The 15,694-nt window shown below is 34.2% G+C and overlaps 1 protein-coding gene across 1 annotated transcript; it reads left to right on the top strand.

The window, feature by feature from the left end:
• The first annotated feature begins 2,132 nt into the window (after positions 1-2,132).
• On the top strand, positions 2,133-11,747 carry LOC144448994 (CDP-diacylglycerol--inositol 3-phosphatidyltransferase-like). The gene is made up of 7 exons (XM_078139389.1): positions 2,133-2,272; positions 4,103-4,237; positions 4,960-5,113; positions 6,410-6,491; positions 7,566-7,647; positions 8,202-8,350; positions 9,735-11,747. Exons 1-7 carry the CDS (start codon positions 2,233-2,235, stop codon positions 9,762-9,764), a joined length of 672 nt encoding a protein of 223 aa, XP_077995515.1. The 5' UTR covers positions 2,133-2,232; the 3' UTR covers positions 9,765-11,747.
• The last annotated feature ends 3,947 nt before the right edge of the window (positions 11,748-15,694 follow it).

Genomic DNA, 15,694 nt, shown 5'->3' with positions numbered 1-15,694 from the left:
TATGCAGACCTCAACAGAGCAGGCGCAACAAACGGCTGTCTGATTCAACAAAGGTCAAAAGGGCATCGGTTTGTCATCATGATTTGATGTTTTTTTCGTGATAAGTAACATCTGATGCGAGCTGTATATTATTACAAGAACGGAGACACGCCATTCAAACAATATTTTGCTTAAAAAAAGTAAATATGCAAAACACCGTTATCACAAAGGACTGAAATTAATATAACGTTCATGCACAGGCATGGCAGATATTATGCTGTAAGGCCCTGGGATGAGCAGATGCATACAAGACGAAACAAAACTTACAAAATTACAGTGCCAAAATTCACGCTTGGAATTTAACGAAAATCTCCATAGTTATGACAAGCAATCTAAAGCCAAGCACTGCCAAGAACTTAGTGAAAAAGAATTATTAACATTTCAAAAAAAATCTACATTCAGACATTTATATTCTGTACGAAACATGAGTTATCCAGGAATGTGTGTGAACGATAGCGGCGACCAGCTAACGTTACAGAGATTGGGCGAATGAGACTCGCCAAAACATTACCTGTGTTATGGGTAAATCTGTCGGTATAATATCGTCGTAAACTGTAAGGAAACTGTCGGCATCCGCCTGTCTAAGTGCACGTGCAAGCAGCAGAGCAAGACGGTGGTTTTCAGGCGGTAAATCTACAGAATCGCACATCTTTTTCGTCTACAGGGTTTCTCGCCATTTTGAATAAATAATTTGTTGTTACGCAGATGGCGTATGTTTGTTTATTGTTTCGTTGGTGAAATCAAGGCTATGACTTGGAGCCGGAGGGCGTGTACTTGCATGTACCCGGCCTGTTGGGTATGCAGATTGCTTTACCTGTGTAAACTCAAAAAACGTACGACGTAAGAAGTAGTGCACATTACCTTATTGTCGTTTAGATGTTTTTTTTAGGAATCTATTTTGAATAATTAGTGGCGCCAACACTTATTGCAAAAGTAAAGGAGTCACATTTATACAATTTGAAATTAAAATCAACAAAAAAGTTAAGTATGCAAATATAATTGATAACAAATTATAATTAAATGAGAAAGAATCTAACACTATACACAAAAACAAAGGACGAAAGTTTACAAGAGGGATTGTTATAAACGAAAAGATTTCTCTACATGGCCGTTAGGGAACCAGCTAAGCTCGCATTTTATACAGAATAAATAAATATTGCACATACAGGATACACAATGCAGTATATACGATGCAAAGTCACCATAAAAAGACAAGAATTATAAGATCTTGTAAGATAAAGAAAAATACGTACATTAAAAAAATATGATTCAACAATGAATCAGTCGCATGGTCATAATATTTATATAAGTGTTTCCTCTGAGTACATGAATCATACTATATATGAAATAAAATTTGCAGTGTCAATTAAGAATTTTATCACGTGTATTACCTTGCTTGGACAACACAAGTTTTCCTATTTTTCCATACGTTACAATAAAAAAAATATAAACTGCTATCCATCTTCATTTAAAAGTTTCATATAAGTTTTGTGTCTTTAACAAGATGACAGAATGGACCAGTTTCCCTTTCAACTCCATAGAAAGTTTTAACTTGTTCTATTATTGCGCGGAGTGGTTGAAATATAGTAAAATAATTGCCTTTTCTCATGTACATTTTTTTGGTACATAATACATGTTCTCAACTTTGGTTTTGGCATTAATTCAGATCCTCATGCATTGAAAATTTGTTTCAGCTCAACATGTCTTTCATATTACGGTCTAGATGATTTTCGTGGTTTCCGATCTCAAGATCGGTGAGTGTGAGAGATTCGACTACCTTCATTGTCTACTGTTATAAATAACGCAATCATTTTGTCGTACTATATCAGACATATTCATCAGACGAATATTTGCTTTATCCGTTACAAATATTGTAGAAAACACACTCCAGAAATAAAAATATTCAATAACAAAGTATTTACATTCTTTTGTTACCACCAACAGACGTCGATGTACCAACGTCACAAATGTGGCAGTCTCCCCGGCCGGGCAGTCTCCAGACATGCCAGAAGGGTGTCCCTTTTTTAAACGAAAAAATATATCATGACCTGATAGAGGGCGCTGTTGATATATGAGGTCATTGATTGATTGTATTATGACGCTGGATCGAACGACAAGTAGAGCTATTTTCCAGTAAGAACTGGTTTGATTGTGAATAACAACGTTTCGTACAGAGCGAAAGTGAGCAGCAAGATGTCGGAAAATATATTTTTGTTTATTCCAAACATCATAGGTGAGTATGCACGGTGAAATTTAACGCAGATCTGAGATGAAACACTGTAATAATATTGCGACTGAAACAAAATGGACTTCCATGTTCCAGCTAACGGACACGAAGTAGGAAATCGTAGCGGGGAAGACGTTATTTAGAGTGTGTGCTGGTATATGTATATTGCTACAATGTATTGGAGACATATATCCCCTAATACATCCATGGTCTCTCTAATGACAAGATTCAATTTTCTAGTCTATATTGCCACCACAGTTTGATTTTGATACGGAGTCGTTACATGGGCTGTTCATTATCCCAGTTTTCACAACAGCCCAGCCCACATGGGGGCACAGACACTTGTACGTTATTTATAGGTATTTACGAATATTGCAAAGCATATGTATGTATGTATGTATGTATGTATGTATGTATGTATGTATGTATGTATATATGTATGTATGTGTGTGTGTGTGTATGTATGTATGTATGTATGCATGCATGCATGCATGCATGCATGCATGCATGCATGTATATATTTATTATATATATATTTTTATGCAATTATAATGTTAGGTTGTGGTGATGTGTGACATGAAGGGTATGTTGTCTTTTCTATATTTGGTAAAGACATATGATATGATATACATGTAATTATTGTATATTTAGATTTAGACATCTCTATTTGTGTAATATCTCACTAAATGTTGAATTATGCATGACCACAACAATAATAATACTTGATAGCAAACTATATGGACTCATGAAGTTCTAACCTTTGTTTGTTTCTCTGAGAGAGAAGTATAACTTTCCTTCTATTGGAGAAGGAAGATGTGTTAGAATCTAGTCTTGGCTTATTCAGTCTGCAAACAGTAGAAGCAAAACCCCCTCCCCCTTCCCCTCCCCCAAACGAACATTCACAAATATGACATTGACATGTTTATATATGATTAAACTATGATGAAATGTATAGCTGTCACACCACTACGATTGATGCAGATATGGAAGAATTTCCACTTGAAAACATATCTACTGTTGTGTTCGTTCTCAGAATATTTTTGAATTCTTTTGAGAAGAGATTATTCAGAATGTAGAGCGAGAGATTTTTTGTCACCTAGACTTTATTTCATCAGAAAAAAAATCACTAATAAAGATTGCAAATTAAAATATAAAATGATAATCATGATTAAATTTTGATGTGTTGATTACTGAAGATGACCTATTAGTGTTGCTATGGTAGTCCTGATAGTCAAGATTGATGGAATATAATAATCAGAAAACGCTTTATTAGCATAAATCCATCCTTACTTTCAATAGAATCTATTTGAGATATTGAAGTTATTAATTCTTAACCAGTATTAGTAGAGTGTACTGTGAACCTAGATCAAATTACTATATTAAAACAGAACTAAGCAAATGTGATGAATATTTGATCACGAAATTATTAATCTTTCATACATGATGACGGATTTCAATGTATATTGTTAGTCACCTTTGTGGATTGTAGTGTAGGTCAGAGGTCAACCAGAATTGTAATGTAGGTCAGGGGTCAACTAGGAATATCAAATGTGTATCTCACTATTTGAGATTCACCATAGGATATCATATTGTGTTGTGATTAGTCTGTAAGGTACGCTGTGACAGGGCGCCCTCATACATCGGTCAACTCTTCCCACAGGAGGGCGGTGAGGGTGGAACGACATGGCACGACGTATCTCGCGGTCTATGTTATGCATCCTAGCACACCAGAGCTGTTATTTCTTCCATGGCACTGCGAAATAATGAGTCAATAATGACTAAATAATGATGGCTTGTTTTTGATACTTAATATATACATCTTTGCTTACCTAACAGGCTATGCCAGGATAATTCTCAACATCATAGCATTCTGGTATATGAGAACAGATTATGTCCTAGCAGTTACGTGTTATGTAAGCAGTGCATTACTGGATGCATTCGATGGCCATGCTGCAAGAATGTTCAACCAAAGTAAGTATAAATTAAATATACTGAAAATTTTAGTCAATGGTTTCTCACTCGATATGTCTTATATATGTCAAAAGATAAAGAATCGTGAGTTTGACACAAACAGAGATTGTTGAAGTCGAGACATATCGGTAGAGACGGAGACAGTATCGAGGAATGAAAGACAACTGCATCATCTTTCATATGACACATTCAGAGGCACAGTTTGACAACACAATTACACAAAATAATGATTTTTTTTTGCAAAGGTTGGGGAATCCTGGTAACAGAAAGAGGGAGATCAGGCAAAATTAAACTGACAAGAGTTTCTCACACAGTGTACCAATACCTTCATTTTGTTCTTGAACCTTGGTAAAGTGACTTGGGAACTCAGGTAGTCTTTACCTACTTACAAACCCTATTACAGACACCCAAACCACTGAATAACTCGATCTCAATTAGTAAGCGAGAATACGGCTAAAACTCAATATATTGAAAACAACGAATTCATAAAGTAATATTTGTTAGCAGACAGAAATTACAATATTTGCAAAGGCTGTATTGAATGTTGAAAACTCAATATCAAAATCCAATATGGTAATTTTATGTAAATTAGTCTCATTAAAAAAATACAATTGACATACATATCAGTTGAATGCATGTGGATTCCATACTATGCATTTTGATATTATACTAATATTGATATACCTGTATAACCCCCCCTCCCCCCCTTTGTTGATTTGTAGGTACTAAGTTTGGTGCAATGTTGGATCAGCTGACAGATCGTACAGCAACCATGTGTTTGTTGGTTACATTGGCATACTTCTATCCTCAGTGGATGTTCTTCTTTCAAATGAGTATGACCATTGATATAGTCAGCCATTGGTTGCATTTACACAGGTCAGTATTGCAGTTAGGATTTGGTCAAATATTTGTCAAATATCACCCATAGTATAAACTTGAGTACCAAAAGTAGTTTGAATTTATACTAGCTTCGTACCAAAGTAGGTTGTTTTTTTTTTCAAGGAAAATGTTGACTTGATATGAATATGTTCAATTAAAATTCCAAAAGAAAAATGATATAAAAGTAGAACACAAATAGAATTTAAGCATTGAAGAAATAAAAATTGTCCACCTTGACTAAGAAAATAAAACATGTCAGTAGTGCTTGTGAATGTTTATTGATGGTGGGGGTGGGGGTTGTGGTGGGGAAGGGGGGGGGGGCAGTGGGGATGGGGGGACAGTGGGATGGGGGTGGCAGTGGTGATGAGGGTGGGTTGGGTGATAACCTGTAAACTATAGTCATCAATGGAGTTCTTGTGCTTTCTGCTATAATAGCCCATTTTCCAGTTCCAAGATGCATTGCACGAGAGGACATCACTTATCTTGTTACATTTAGTCTTGTTTTGTCTTTATTACATTTGACATTTTCATCAGAAATGATGGAAAGACATGTTGACCTCTATAATTATGAGTGATTTTATAAAACAAAGACTAAACACCATCAATGACAAAGAAGGATTTTACGGGTGAACCCAGGGTACAGTCAGGTGACAACCATCCCCTGAGTAGTGCATGCAAACCCCTCAATGTGTATACAATACATGGCATTGTAGGGAGAGACGCAAAATGCATCTTGGAACTGGCAACAGGTCTATTGTAAATGGAACATATGGAATGTTGCCAATGGCTGTATTTTATACATGTACTTGTAGGGTTAATGAAGGAGGTATGCACATCTAAAAGAATAAAGTTCAGGTGCTTAGTTCAAGCAACAATCTGTGACAGTCCTTTATGAAGACTGTAATGTTTTGAGAGAGGCTATCACAACATCATTTCAGCTTGGAAAATGGAATTGTACAGTTTAGTACGTACACCATCTAAAGTCATTAAAGACTGTTGAAACACCATGGTTTAGTTTGATAAATGGCATATCTCTCTTTTAAACTCAAGAAATGCATTCTTTAAAAGTCCTAGCATAAGGGCTGATTTATCCCTACTAATTGTAGTTAGACTAGTATATTGACAAAATAGAGAGTCTATGAACAAATTAATGAAACTTAAAAAAAAAATGAGGCACTATAGATTTGGTATGTGTTCCAGACTATCGGGTACACGCTATAGTGCAATAGAATGGGTATATGTTCCAGGCTATGGGGTACACGCTATCATGCCAACCATCTATTTATTTTGTAGTTCTAACATGAAGGGCATGACCAGCCATAAAATGATTGACTTGTCTGGCAATCCTATCCTACGACTCTACTACACTTCCAAGGTTAGTAATTTTATATTTTTATAACAAAATGATGACCATTTCTCAGAAGGGTCTGCCTGTAGGTGTACAACAACAACAACAACAACAACAACAACAACAACAACAGTTTGTTTGTTTGTTTGTTTGTAGACATGAAGATATTACTACTCAGAACATTTATCCTGGAATAACACCCTCTATGTAGGAGTGACCAAAACATTTTTTTGTGTTCTCTATAAAAACCAAAATATCTTTTTCTATTGGGAACAAAGAATAATATGAAGTAAGATGTATACCGCCCATTTCATTTTAGTGTCCACTTGCTCAGTTTGAGACAACCAAGCAGAAACCAATAAGAAACTGTACATTCTACATTTTAAGAATAGCAAGATTACAATTTCTTGCTACATTTTGTCTAAATGAAATAAACCAATTACACGTACTGTAGACATACTGGTGTCGATGTTTTGACTTCTGCATTTGATATCTACATGTGGCACAATAGGTCATATCACTTGGACAGTATGTAGCAAGAAACTTTAATTCATTCAATCTTGCTAGCTTTAAAGTGTAGCATATGCAGTTTGTTATTAGTTTCTGTGTGACTAGCAAACAAATTCCAGTGAACACTAACATGAATGGGCTGTAGAGTTTCAAGGATAAGGAAATGAAAAAGCTAGAAGTCATATTTGTACAATATTTGTTGAAATCAGTAATCGAATTGTTTGTGTGTCTGACTCTATGTGTATAATGCTTTGTGTCATCGCATCAATGTATTTGTGTAATACCCTAATCATCAACATGGTAGTTGTATGTTGGTGACCTTTGACCCAGCTTTACATGTGTATCTGTATGTGGGTGAACTTTGACCCCACTTTTACAGTATTTTCTTTAACATTTCTCAGTCTAAACAATGAGAGCAAATCTATGTAGATTTTGTCATCTTTTTTTTGGATGAAAAATAAATGCTAAGTAATACATAAACAAAGTATATCTTTATGTAGTTTGAAAGTTTCCTGCTAGCAAATAACTTTAAATACTGTAGTAAAATGAACTTGGAAAATAAATGTCTTTCTTTACTTTTCAATATTGCAGCCGGTGTTGTTTGTCATGTGTGCTGGAAATGAGTTATTTTATTCATCACTGTACTTGTGGTATTTCACTGAAGGACCTCAGAGTAAGTGACACAGTCAGAACGGTGACACTCTTTGCAGTATCACAGTTTCTGAGTTTACTTGGTAGGAGTACTGCATAAATCAATATTGGCTAATTATATGTTGGTGGTACATGTACCATTCATGGGATGAGATAGCTGAATATAATGAATGTAGTTTATTAATATACAGATATCAATTTCTGGCTGCTTCATCTTAAAATAGGCACTTGAAGTGTTACCCAGTTGCATGTGGCAAATGACTCGGTCATAAAGATCACGCACCTCCAGAAACTTCGCCACTGGGGGCGCACTTCATACTGATATTTCAGATGGCGCAGCCAGAGGTTTGTGTGGTAAGCAAGATTGTCACTTACTCTAAAATTGTTTCAAAACTTGGTAAAAAGACATGTTTGTTGCTTGTATTAAGTTTTATGATAATCTATCAAGTTTACATTTGGGCGTTATTTCAGATCATTGGATCAAGTACTTTTTTGTTTGCCAAATGTATTTTGGTGTCATATGGCAGTGGGTTTTTTGTATTTTTGATATCTTACTCTCTTTTTTTTCATTCACAGTACCGCTCCTCTTCTGGTCGTGTGGACTCTGGAAATTATTATTTTATGTTACCATGCCAATTTCTCTGGTGAAGACTGGCATAAGTTTAGTTCACCTTGTGGTAGCCAGCCAAAACATCGCCATTATCGACGTAGCAGAGAGATCCAAGGCAAGAGAAGAAAAGTCTAACTAAATACTATTATCGTTGATTCTCACAGGGCATGACTACTGTACATAATGAGTACAAAATAGTTAAACTGTCAAAGGTCAGAGTTTAAAGGTCAATGCAAAACAAAAGTCAAAGTTCAATGCAAGTTAATTGCCCAAATCAATACCTATTTTGTAATAGTCTTGATGAAATACTTAAATTCAAATAATAGTAATTCCATAATTAAAGTATAATAAGACATATTTGATGGTGAAAATTTGAAATAGTGGTCTCCACAGTGGATTTCACATAGTATCCTATATTTCAATAACATATATATTTATGTGTGTTAGTTAGTTAGTTAGTTAGTTACGAAAAATTGAGAATATCACACTTTCGCTAAATTGATAAGAGATGTAAGAATTATAGGGACGTGTGTAATATACGACCGGTTTTATTCATCAATGAAGTTTTGATTGAACACTAATGGATTTTGATGTAGTTTGTAAATCTGACCTCAACGACTTGAACTCTACAATTTTTAAATAAGGAAAGTCAGCTATACTATGCTGGGTGATTGTCACCCTATCTATAACTGGCCTCCCCTATTAAAAAATAGCATAGTCCTATGGTCAGACTGAGAACAACAGCAGATCCAAACTTTGTACAAAATGTGTACCTGTCACTACCTACAGTATTCTACAAAGTGTGCCATAAGTAACCTTACAATATGTGTCACAATATGATAGAGATGATTGACAGCTGGTTTTCGTGTGATTGACAGCTGGCTTTCTTGTCTCACATCAACATATATACATCAATATCTCAGAGATTTGTGAAATTCTACTTTGTTGAAATCAAAAATAAATCATGGCTTATTCAGGGACAGACAGGGTTTCATTCACAGCAACAGCCTGAGAAAATAGTGACAAAGACAACATACGAGTCTAAATATAATCATCACTTTATCAAAGTCATGACAACTATACTTCTTTTTTAAATGCTGACTAGTGAGGGCGCTATCCACAGCTTTTTAACATTCTTCATGGCCTTCATACTAACAAAATCTTCCTTAAAACTTAATAAAATGATGTGTTGCTACTTCAATAATTTCTCCTGTTTCTTTCTAACCAAAACTTGTATATTTGATTATTTTTTATCACTGTTACCTTTGTTACTGTATCTTCCTTCTGTACACTTTCTTTTTTTGATATTAACCATAACAAAGTATTTTAGTTTTGTAAACTTTTCCACCACACTGATACTTTACCTACCACTGATTTCAACTTTCATACGAAATCTTAATACATATGTGAGAAATTTGACAAACATTTCTATTCTTCATAAATCTGCATAAAAGTCTTAGCTTGCAAACATTGAGATTTTTGTATTTGTGTTTTTGTAGGGTATAAAGATGTCCCTTGAAGAGAGATGAGAACAAAACCCACACATCTTTATGTTAAGTTGTATGAATTTACTACCGCCATATACTGTGCCAATATTTATGACTTTAGTTTACCAGCAAGTATGCATTTACTGTAAATGTAAGGCCATATTATTAAAGACTTTAGTTTATCAGCAAGTACGCATTTATTATAAACGTAAGGCCATATTATTAAAGACTTTAGTTTACCAGCAAGTATGCATTTATTATAAATGTAAGGCCATATTATTAAAGACTTTAGTTTACCAGCAAGTATGCATTTACTGTAAATGTAAGGCCATATTATTAAAGACTTTAGTTTACCAGCAAGTATGCATTTACTGTAAATGTAAGGCCTTATTATTAAAGATTTTAGTTTACCAGCAAGTATGCATCTATTATAAATGTAAGGCCATATTATTAAAGATTTTAGTTTACCAGCAAGTATGCATTTATTATAAATGTAAGGTCATATTATTAAAGATTTTTAGTTTACGAGCAAGTATGCATTTATTATAAATGTAAGGCCATATTATTAAAGATTTTAGTTTACCAGCAAGTACACATTTACTGCAACTTTAAGCAAATGTAAGGCAGGACTAAAGACTAAAAATGTCACCAAAATATACAACTACACTAACTCTTAGTAACTGTAAGTCAAGAGAAAGCATCAACTGAATACGTGATGTTATGATGTCCTTATGTGCTATTTATTTCAACCAATCAAGGACCTTGTTGTAAAAAATGATATTTATTTTAACCAATCAAGAACCTTGTTGTAACACTTGATGTATTTATTTCCACCAATGAACAACCTCGTAACAGTTGATGCCCTAAGTATTTCCACCAGTAAATGGCCTTGTTGTACAAGTTGATGTCCTGTCTATTTCCACCAATTAACAACAGTGTAACAACAAACTCAGAATCCCTAATCCTTAATTGGCTACTAAGATCCAAACATTCCCCAAAAAAGCCAATCACAGCAGAGCTACTGTATTGTAGATAGAATGCAGTATTTGCCATATAAAACCTTCTTTGTCATTGGCCAAGAACAAAGCATGAAACAAGTTTAACAAGCAGATACATGTACATACCTTCCTTGTCGGAGAGTTGTCACAGCTTAGGACCACACATGGCCAGCAGTACAAATTTGTGTAAGTTAGGTGGTCTGGGGATCCCTAAGCTAATGTTAAAAGCCATCCTTGATGACACATGTATAGTTGGTCAGTCAGTCAAGGCAGTTGTCATATTGAAATGTATGGCTTTATTAAACGTGTATTTGAGTTCAGTTTTATTACTTCTCTCCTCCTCTTCCGATAATTGCAACAAAACTTGCCTGATAGCTTTATGAGACTGAAATACTGACTTATGTGAACATTTTGATTTCACACACACCTATATATATGTATTTATATTTTTTGGCTTGATACCAGACAACCTATGGAAGAATTTCATGTAAACATTGAAATATAGACAATATTGCTTGTAACATTTCTGATTTGTACCTTGTGAGGGCGCCATAATCATCTTGTGTACAAATGTGTGATGTGGCTGAATTTTACACCTGTTTATATAGATTAACTATCTTTAGATATTGTGTATGGAGTCAACAATTTGCTGTTCATTTCCAGTGAAATGTACATTTCTGTCTGTGACAAAATAACTTTCGTTTTTAGAAGGTGCACATTAAATGTGATGTTTACTTTAAACTACCAAATAATTCCACTTTTTAGGAGATTTAATCACCAGTCTCATGATCTGCAACAGAGATGTTATTTCATGTATGAACTTGAAATGCGTAGCAAGACCTCAGATCTGTGCCATGTATATTCATTCTCCCATGGAAAATGTCTATTCTTGATATGTAGTCCAAATCTTCAAATGTTTGATCAACCTCCTACACATATACTAGAAAAGTTTTGAGACTGTTGATGCTATGAATTCCTGTGAAATATACATCTTGCTAATAATGTAATAAATATAAATGTATGTACCCACCTACTGAAACAGACTCCAAGATTGAATTTGTACATTTTCTTTTGTGTATAATCTGCCAAAGTATTACATGTACATACTTGCTAGACGCTAACGTAGCAATTCTTAAAGACTAACTTCACTAATACCCAGACGGGTAAACTGTGTACATTGACGAAAATATATTTTCGCTACTACATACTTTTGCGTTTTTGTTATCAAACGAAATCAGCAAAAATAAGTCTTGGGCGAAAATGTCCACGTTTACAGTATTACTACGATGAACAAAACAGGTATACTTTTAAACATTTTAATATAGTCAATTTTATTAACTTTTGAATTAAAATTTTTCCAATACATTTGAGTTTGATATTATTAGTATCGTCATATCATCAAACCCATATATTTATGACAGTTTTAACTTTAATAGTCAATTAATTTTTCAAACATAAAAACACACTTTTAAGGGAAGCAAATATATCATGAATATCATCATAAATATACAATAAAAAAAAATCTTCCAACTTTAAATATTTTGGGATTAATATACATTTGAAAAGCATGCATTGACAATTGTCAAAAATATATTATATACAATCAGTTGTGGTTGTGGACCCATTGTCAAAAGTGTAGTTTCAAGATTTCAACAGAGGTGAACTAATTCTATTTATTTTTGGTGGAAATGATCGAATGAAGATGAATGAAAATTGATGATGGATTCATATTTGTATAACTTGTATATGAACAGGGAAGTGGAATGATAGGATTTAATATGGGGATTGTCACTTCTGGGCCGCCGAAAAGCTGCTTCTGAACAGCACCCCTAGTGGCCAAACTGTATATTCTTTTGTCTTTCCGATAACTGGAATAAGGTGTATTGGAAGTGTTTTTGCTAGGGGCGGTAACTCAGTAAAGTCTATCGGGGTTACCATGTCATTTTCTACCAGTGTTCCCCCCCAAAATTACCATAGTTCTATGGGGAAACACTGCCATTTTTCCCCCTTTCGGTTTAATACCGGGGTTCCCCAACCTTAGCTGAAACACTGTGGAAGTATGATTTTGATTGGAATGTTGGGGCGTTTTCTACAATAAAAATGTTTGGAAAATTACTTCTACAGATGGTCAAAGCTATGTTAAGCACACTTCAAAGTCAAAGTCAAAAAACCACTCCTGATTTGAAAAGTGTACACACATACAAGTCCCCCAAACTATTTTTTTATTTGAAAACTCTGACTTGTTTGAGTTGACTGATTATCATTTACACAGATCGAAATCAAAATACGTCAGGGCTAATTTTGTGACATTTTGAAAGCATATTTCTGAACAGTGAAAACCCACACAACTTTCAGATGGCAATAAAATATTCACAATATCGCCGTTTTTTTTATGATTATCAAATTACAACATGGCAGGAATTAACCAAGGGCTGTATGTGAATACCTACAAGTATTTCATAAGTTTACAACATTTTTCTGACAGTAAATATTTTTTACAACTGGACGGAATTTTTTTTCAGTCTCAGAATCCCAGTACTGCTGTTAAAAAAAAACCTCACTTGCCTTCCTATATTACAAGTGTAACACTAACTACTAAACATAATACAATATCAACAAATATGATACATTCGCAATCTGAGATCACATCCCTAAAACTCTTAATGTGTCAAGAATTTCAGCCAATATGTAGGATTCAGCACCACTTGGCTTTGTAAGCTACTATATACATGGGCCACAGAGGGACACTGTGCCGGACATGGCCGAATGCTTGGCAGAAAACGTCATCAATTTTAATAGCCTAAGTTCCAATATCACCTGTGGGCATTTTTATACACAAATATACATAAAACTTATTCACAGGAAACAATACTACACCTGGAAACAAATTAACATGCAAGTTCTTGCACTAATAAATTGTCTTGTATTGATTGTACACACTTCCAGATTGTAAATCAAACTTTGAGTGCTATACAGATAAGTCCTTCTCGGGTATGAAACTCTTTCACGTGCAAATAAAATAAAATAAATCACATATAACATTCCCTCAACATGCCTGATATAATTTAATATATAATTTTTTCTTAATGTGTACAACTTTTTTAGTTTTTTTTTCTTAATGAGTGGAATATTTTTTTTTTTCAACAAGTAGCCGAAAACTGCTAACGAGCCACATTCTGGAGGAAATCATCGACTTTCAAATTCTCTTTGATTCTGCAAAATATTCAAGCGCCTTGTTCTGTTTTACAATATTTGTCAACAATTATCTAACAAAGCTCAGGGATAGGTTATTGTACCTCTACATATTTTTTCATCTGGACTTACATATTTTTTTTTTTTATAGGGTTTGACTTTGGAATGTCTTTTTAAAAAAAGGGGGCAACATAAGGCACATATCATGTTTATACATATATACATAGAACATATTAGCTACGTTATGTTTGTCATACATTTATACAAACTGTGGACAAAAAAAAAATCTGCACGACTACAACTACACATATACATCAATTTACAGGATGTAAATATATATATAATAAAGGCTGTCGTGGCAAATCCATGCATAGTGACATACATTCTGTGTTCAAAGTGACGAATGTTCCAGGGTTCTTCAAATTCCTGAAATGCTTCTTGCATCTAAAGTAGACCACTCAAGTTGGTGATACAACTAACTGGACTTATGTTAGGGGGTCTCATACTGTGCATATCATAATCTAACTTTCATCCTATCTCCCTAGCTTGATTTGAAATATATACATTGCATATTGTTGATCCACTAAACTACAGACTTGTCATGAAAAATGAAACTATTTTGTCATTCAAACTAAAGTCACGATGAACCAGGCACTGGTGGGAGAAGTCAAGCTTTTGCCAAAATCAAAGATGGAGACTTCGTATTGCTTAAACTTCGAGATTAAAATAGTAGAACGACCTTATTGACAAACATTTTTCAATACCTCTAATTACCATAACAATAGTCTAAGAGTACAGAATTATTCATATGTGAATGTCACCAATACAGCGCCACCTAGTGGTGAGCATGAGCATTTTGCTTACGACTGTTTCTAAATACATTTTGTACAAGTACAGTAGTTTATATCAAAACAGTTGTCATGGATATGCCAATCATGCCGATACTCAAAACATGCCAAATTTTAAAAGTTGCTTTTATTTGTATGCATAGGTCCATTTTATGTGACAGCCTTTTCTTGTCTTCTTCACTCATGCTACTCTAGAAATCATATAGCGTTCCCAAGACTAACTTGAGAGTCTTGAAATACATTACTGCATTTATTACAACTAAAATGATGTAGGCTTGGTGTTTCAAACACTGATGGAACATTACGTTTTTGACACAAAGATAGACATACAGTGTATTTCAATTCTAGACTAACAAATAACAGAGACACAATAAACACAGCAGGATCCTTTACCCAATCACATTGAACAGTGATAAGCATAGCTATTCTCTTACAGTGCAGGAAAAACAGGCTTCTAATGAAAACAGTACACATTGACTTGATGACGATTTTAATGGCTTCAACTGTTAATTTTCTATTAAACTGATAATCAACTACTTTTTGCATCCCCACTGTGTGCACCACCTACGGAATTGTTTCTTTTGCATTTGAAGTTGTCTGAGTGTGTGTAAGAAATGTCATGTTACATGAGTAAACACCGAACCAACATCATTTTCACTGTAAGCCTTGTGTCAACATTTTATAATGAAAACACAAGATTCTTTTTTCTGTGCTCTAAACACAGCTCTATCCTGCTAGACTCCAAGAAATACCACTTGATACGTATTATGGCATAAAAGTTACTAATTCAATAAGAATGCAACTAGCCAGTACCAAACATCTAAGTATACACTATATATATTTGACAGAACTTTGCCCTATGTAAATGCCATTTCATGAAACTTTTCCTATAAGTCAGCTGAGTGTCTGAAGTCCAATACTAATTATCTTTGTA

This window comes from Glandiceps talaboti, chromosome 18 (assembly GCF_964340395.1).
Source record: "Glandiceps talaboti chromosome 18, keGlaTala1.1, whole genome shotgun sequence".
Taxonomy (NCBI): domain Eukaryota; kingdom Metazoa; phylum Hemichordata; class Enteropneusta; family Spengelidae; genus Glandiceps; species Glandiceps talaboti.
Note: the sequence above shows the minus strand (reverse complement) of the source record. Positions and strands in the feature narration are given on the sequence as shown.

Excerpts from the sequence above, each read along its gene's own strand:
- LOC144448994 (XM_078139389.1), top strand. The coding sequence starts at position 2,233 with ATGTCGGAAAATATATTTTTGTTTATTCCAAACATCATAG. Across the intron at positions 6,492-7,565 it reads GACTCTACTACACTTCCAAG|CCGGTGTTGTTTGTCATGTG; the intron begins GTTAGTAATTTT and ends TCAATATTGCAG. Across the intron at positions 7,648-8,201 it reads TTTCACTGAAGGACCTCAGA|TACCGCTCCTCTTCTGGTCG; the intron begins GTAAGTGACACA and ends TTTCATTCACAG.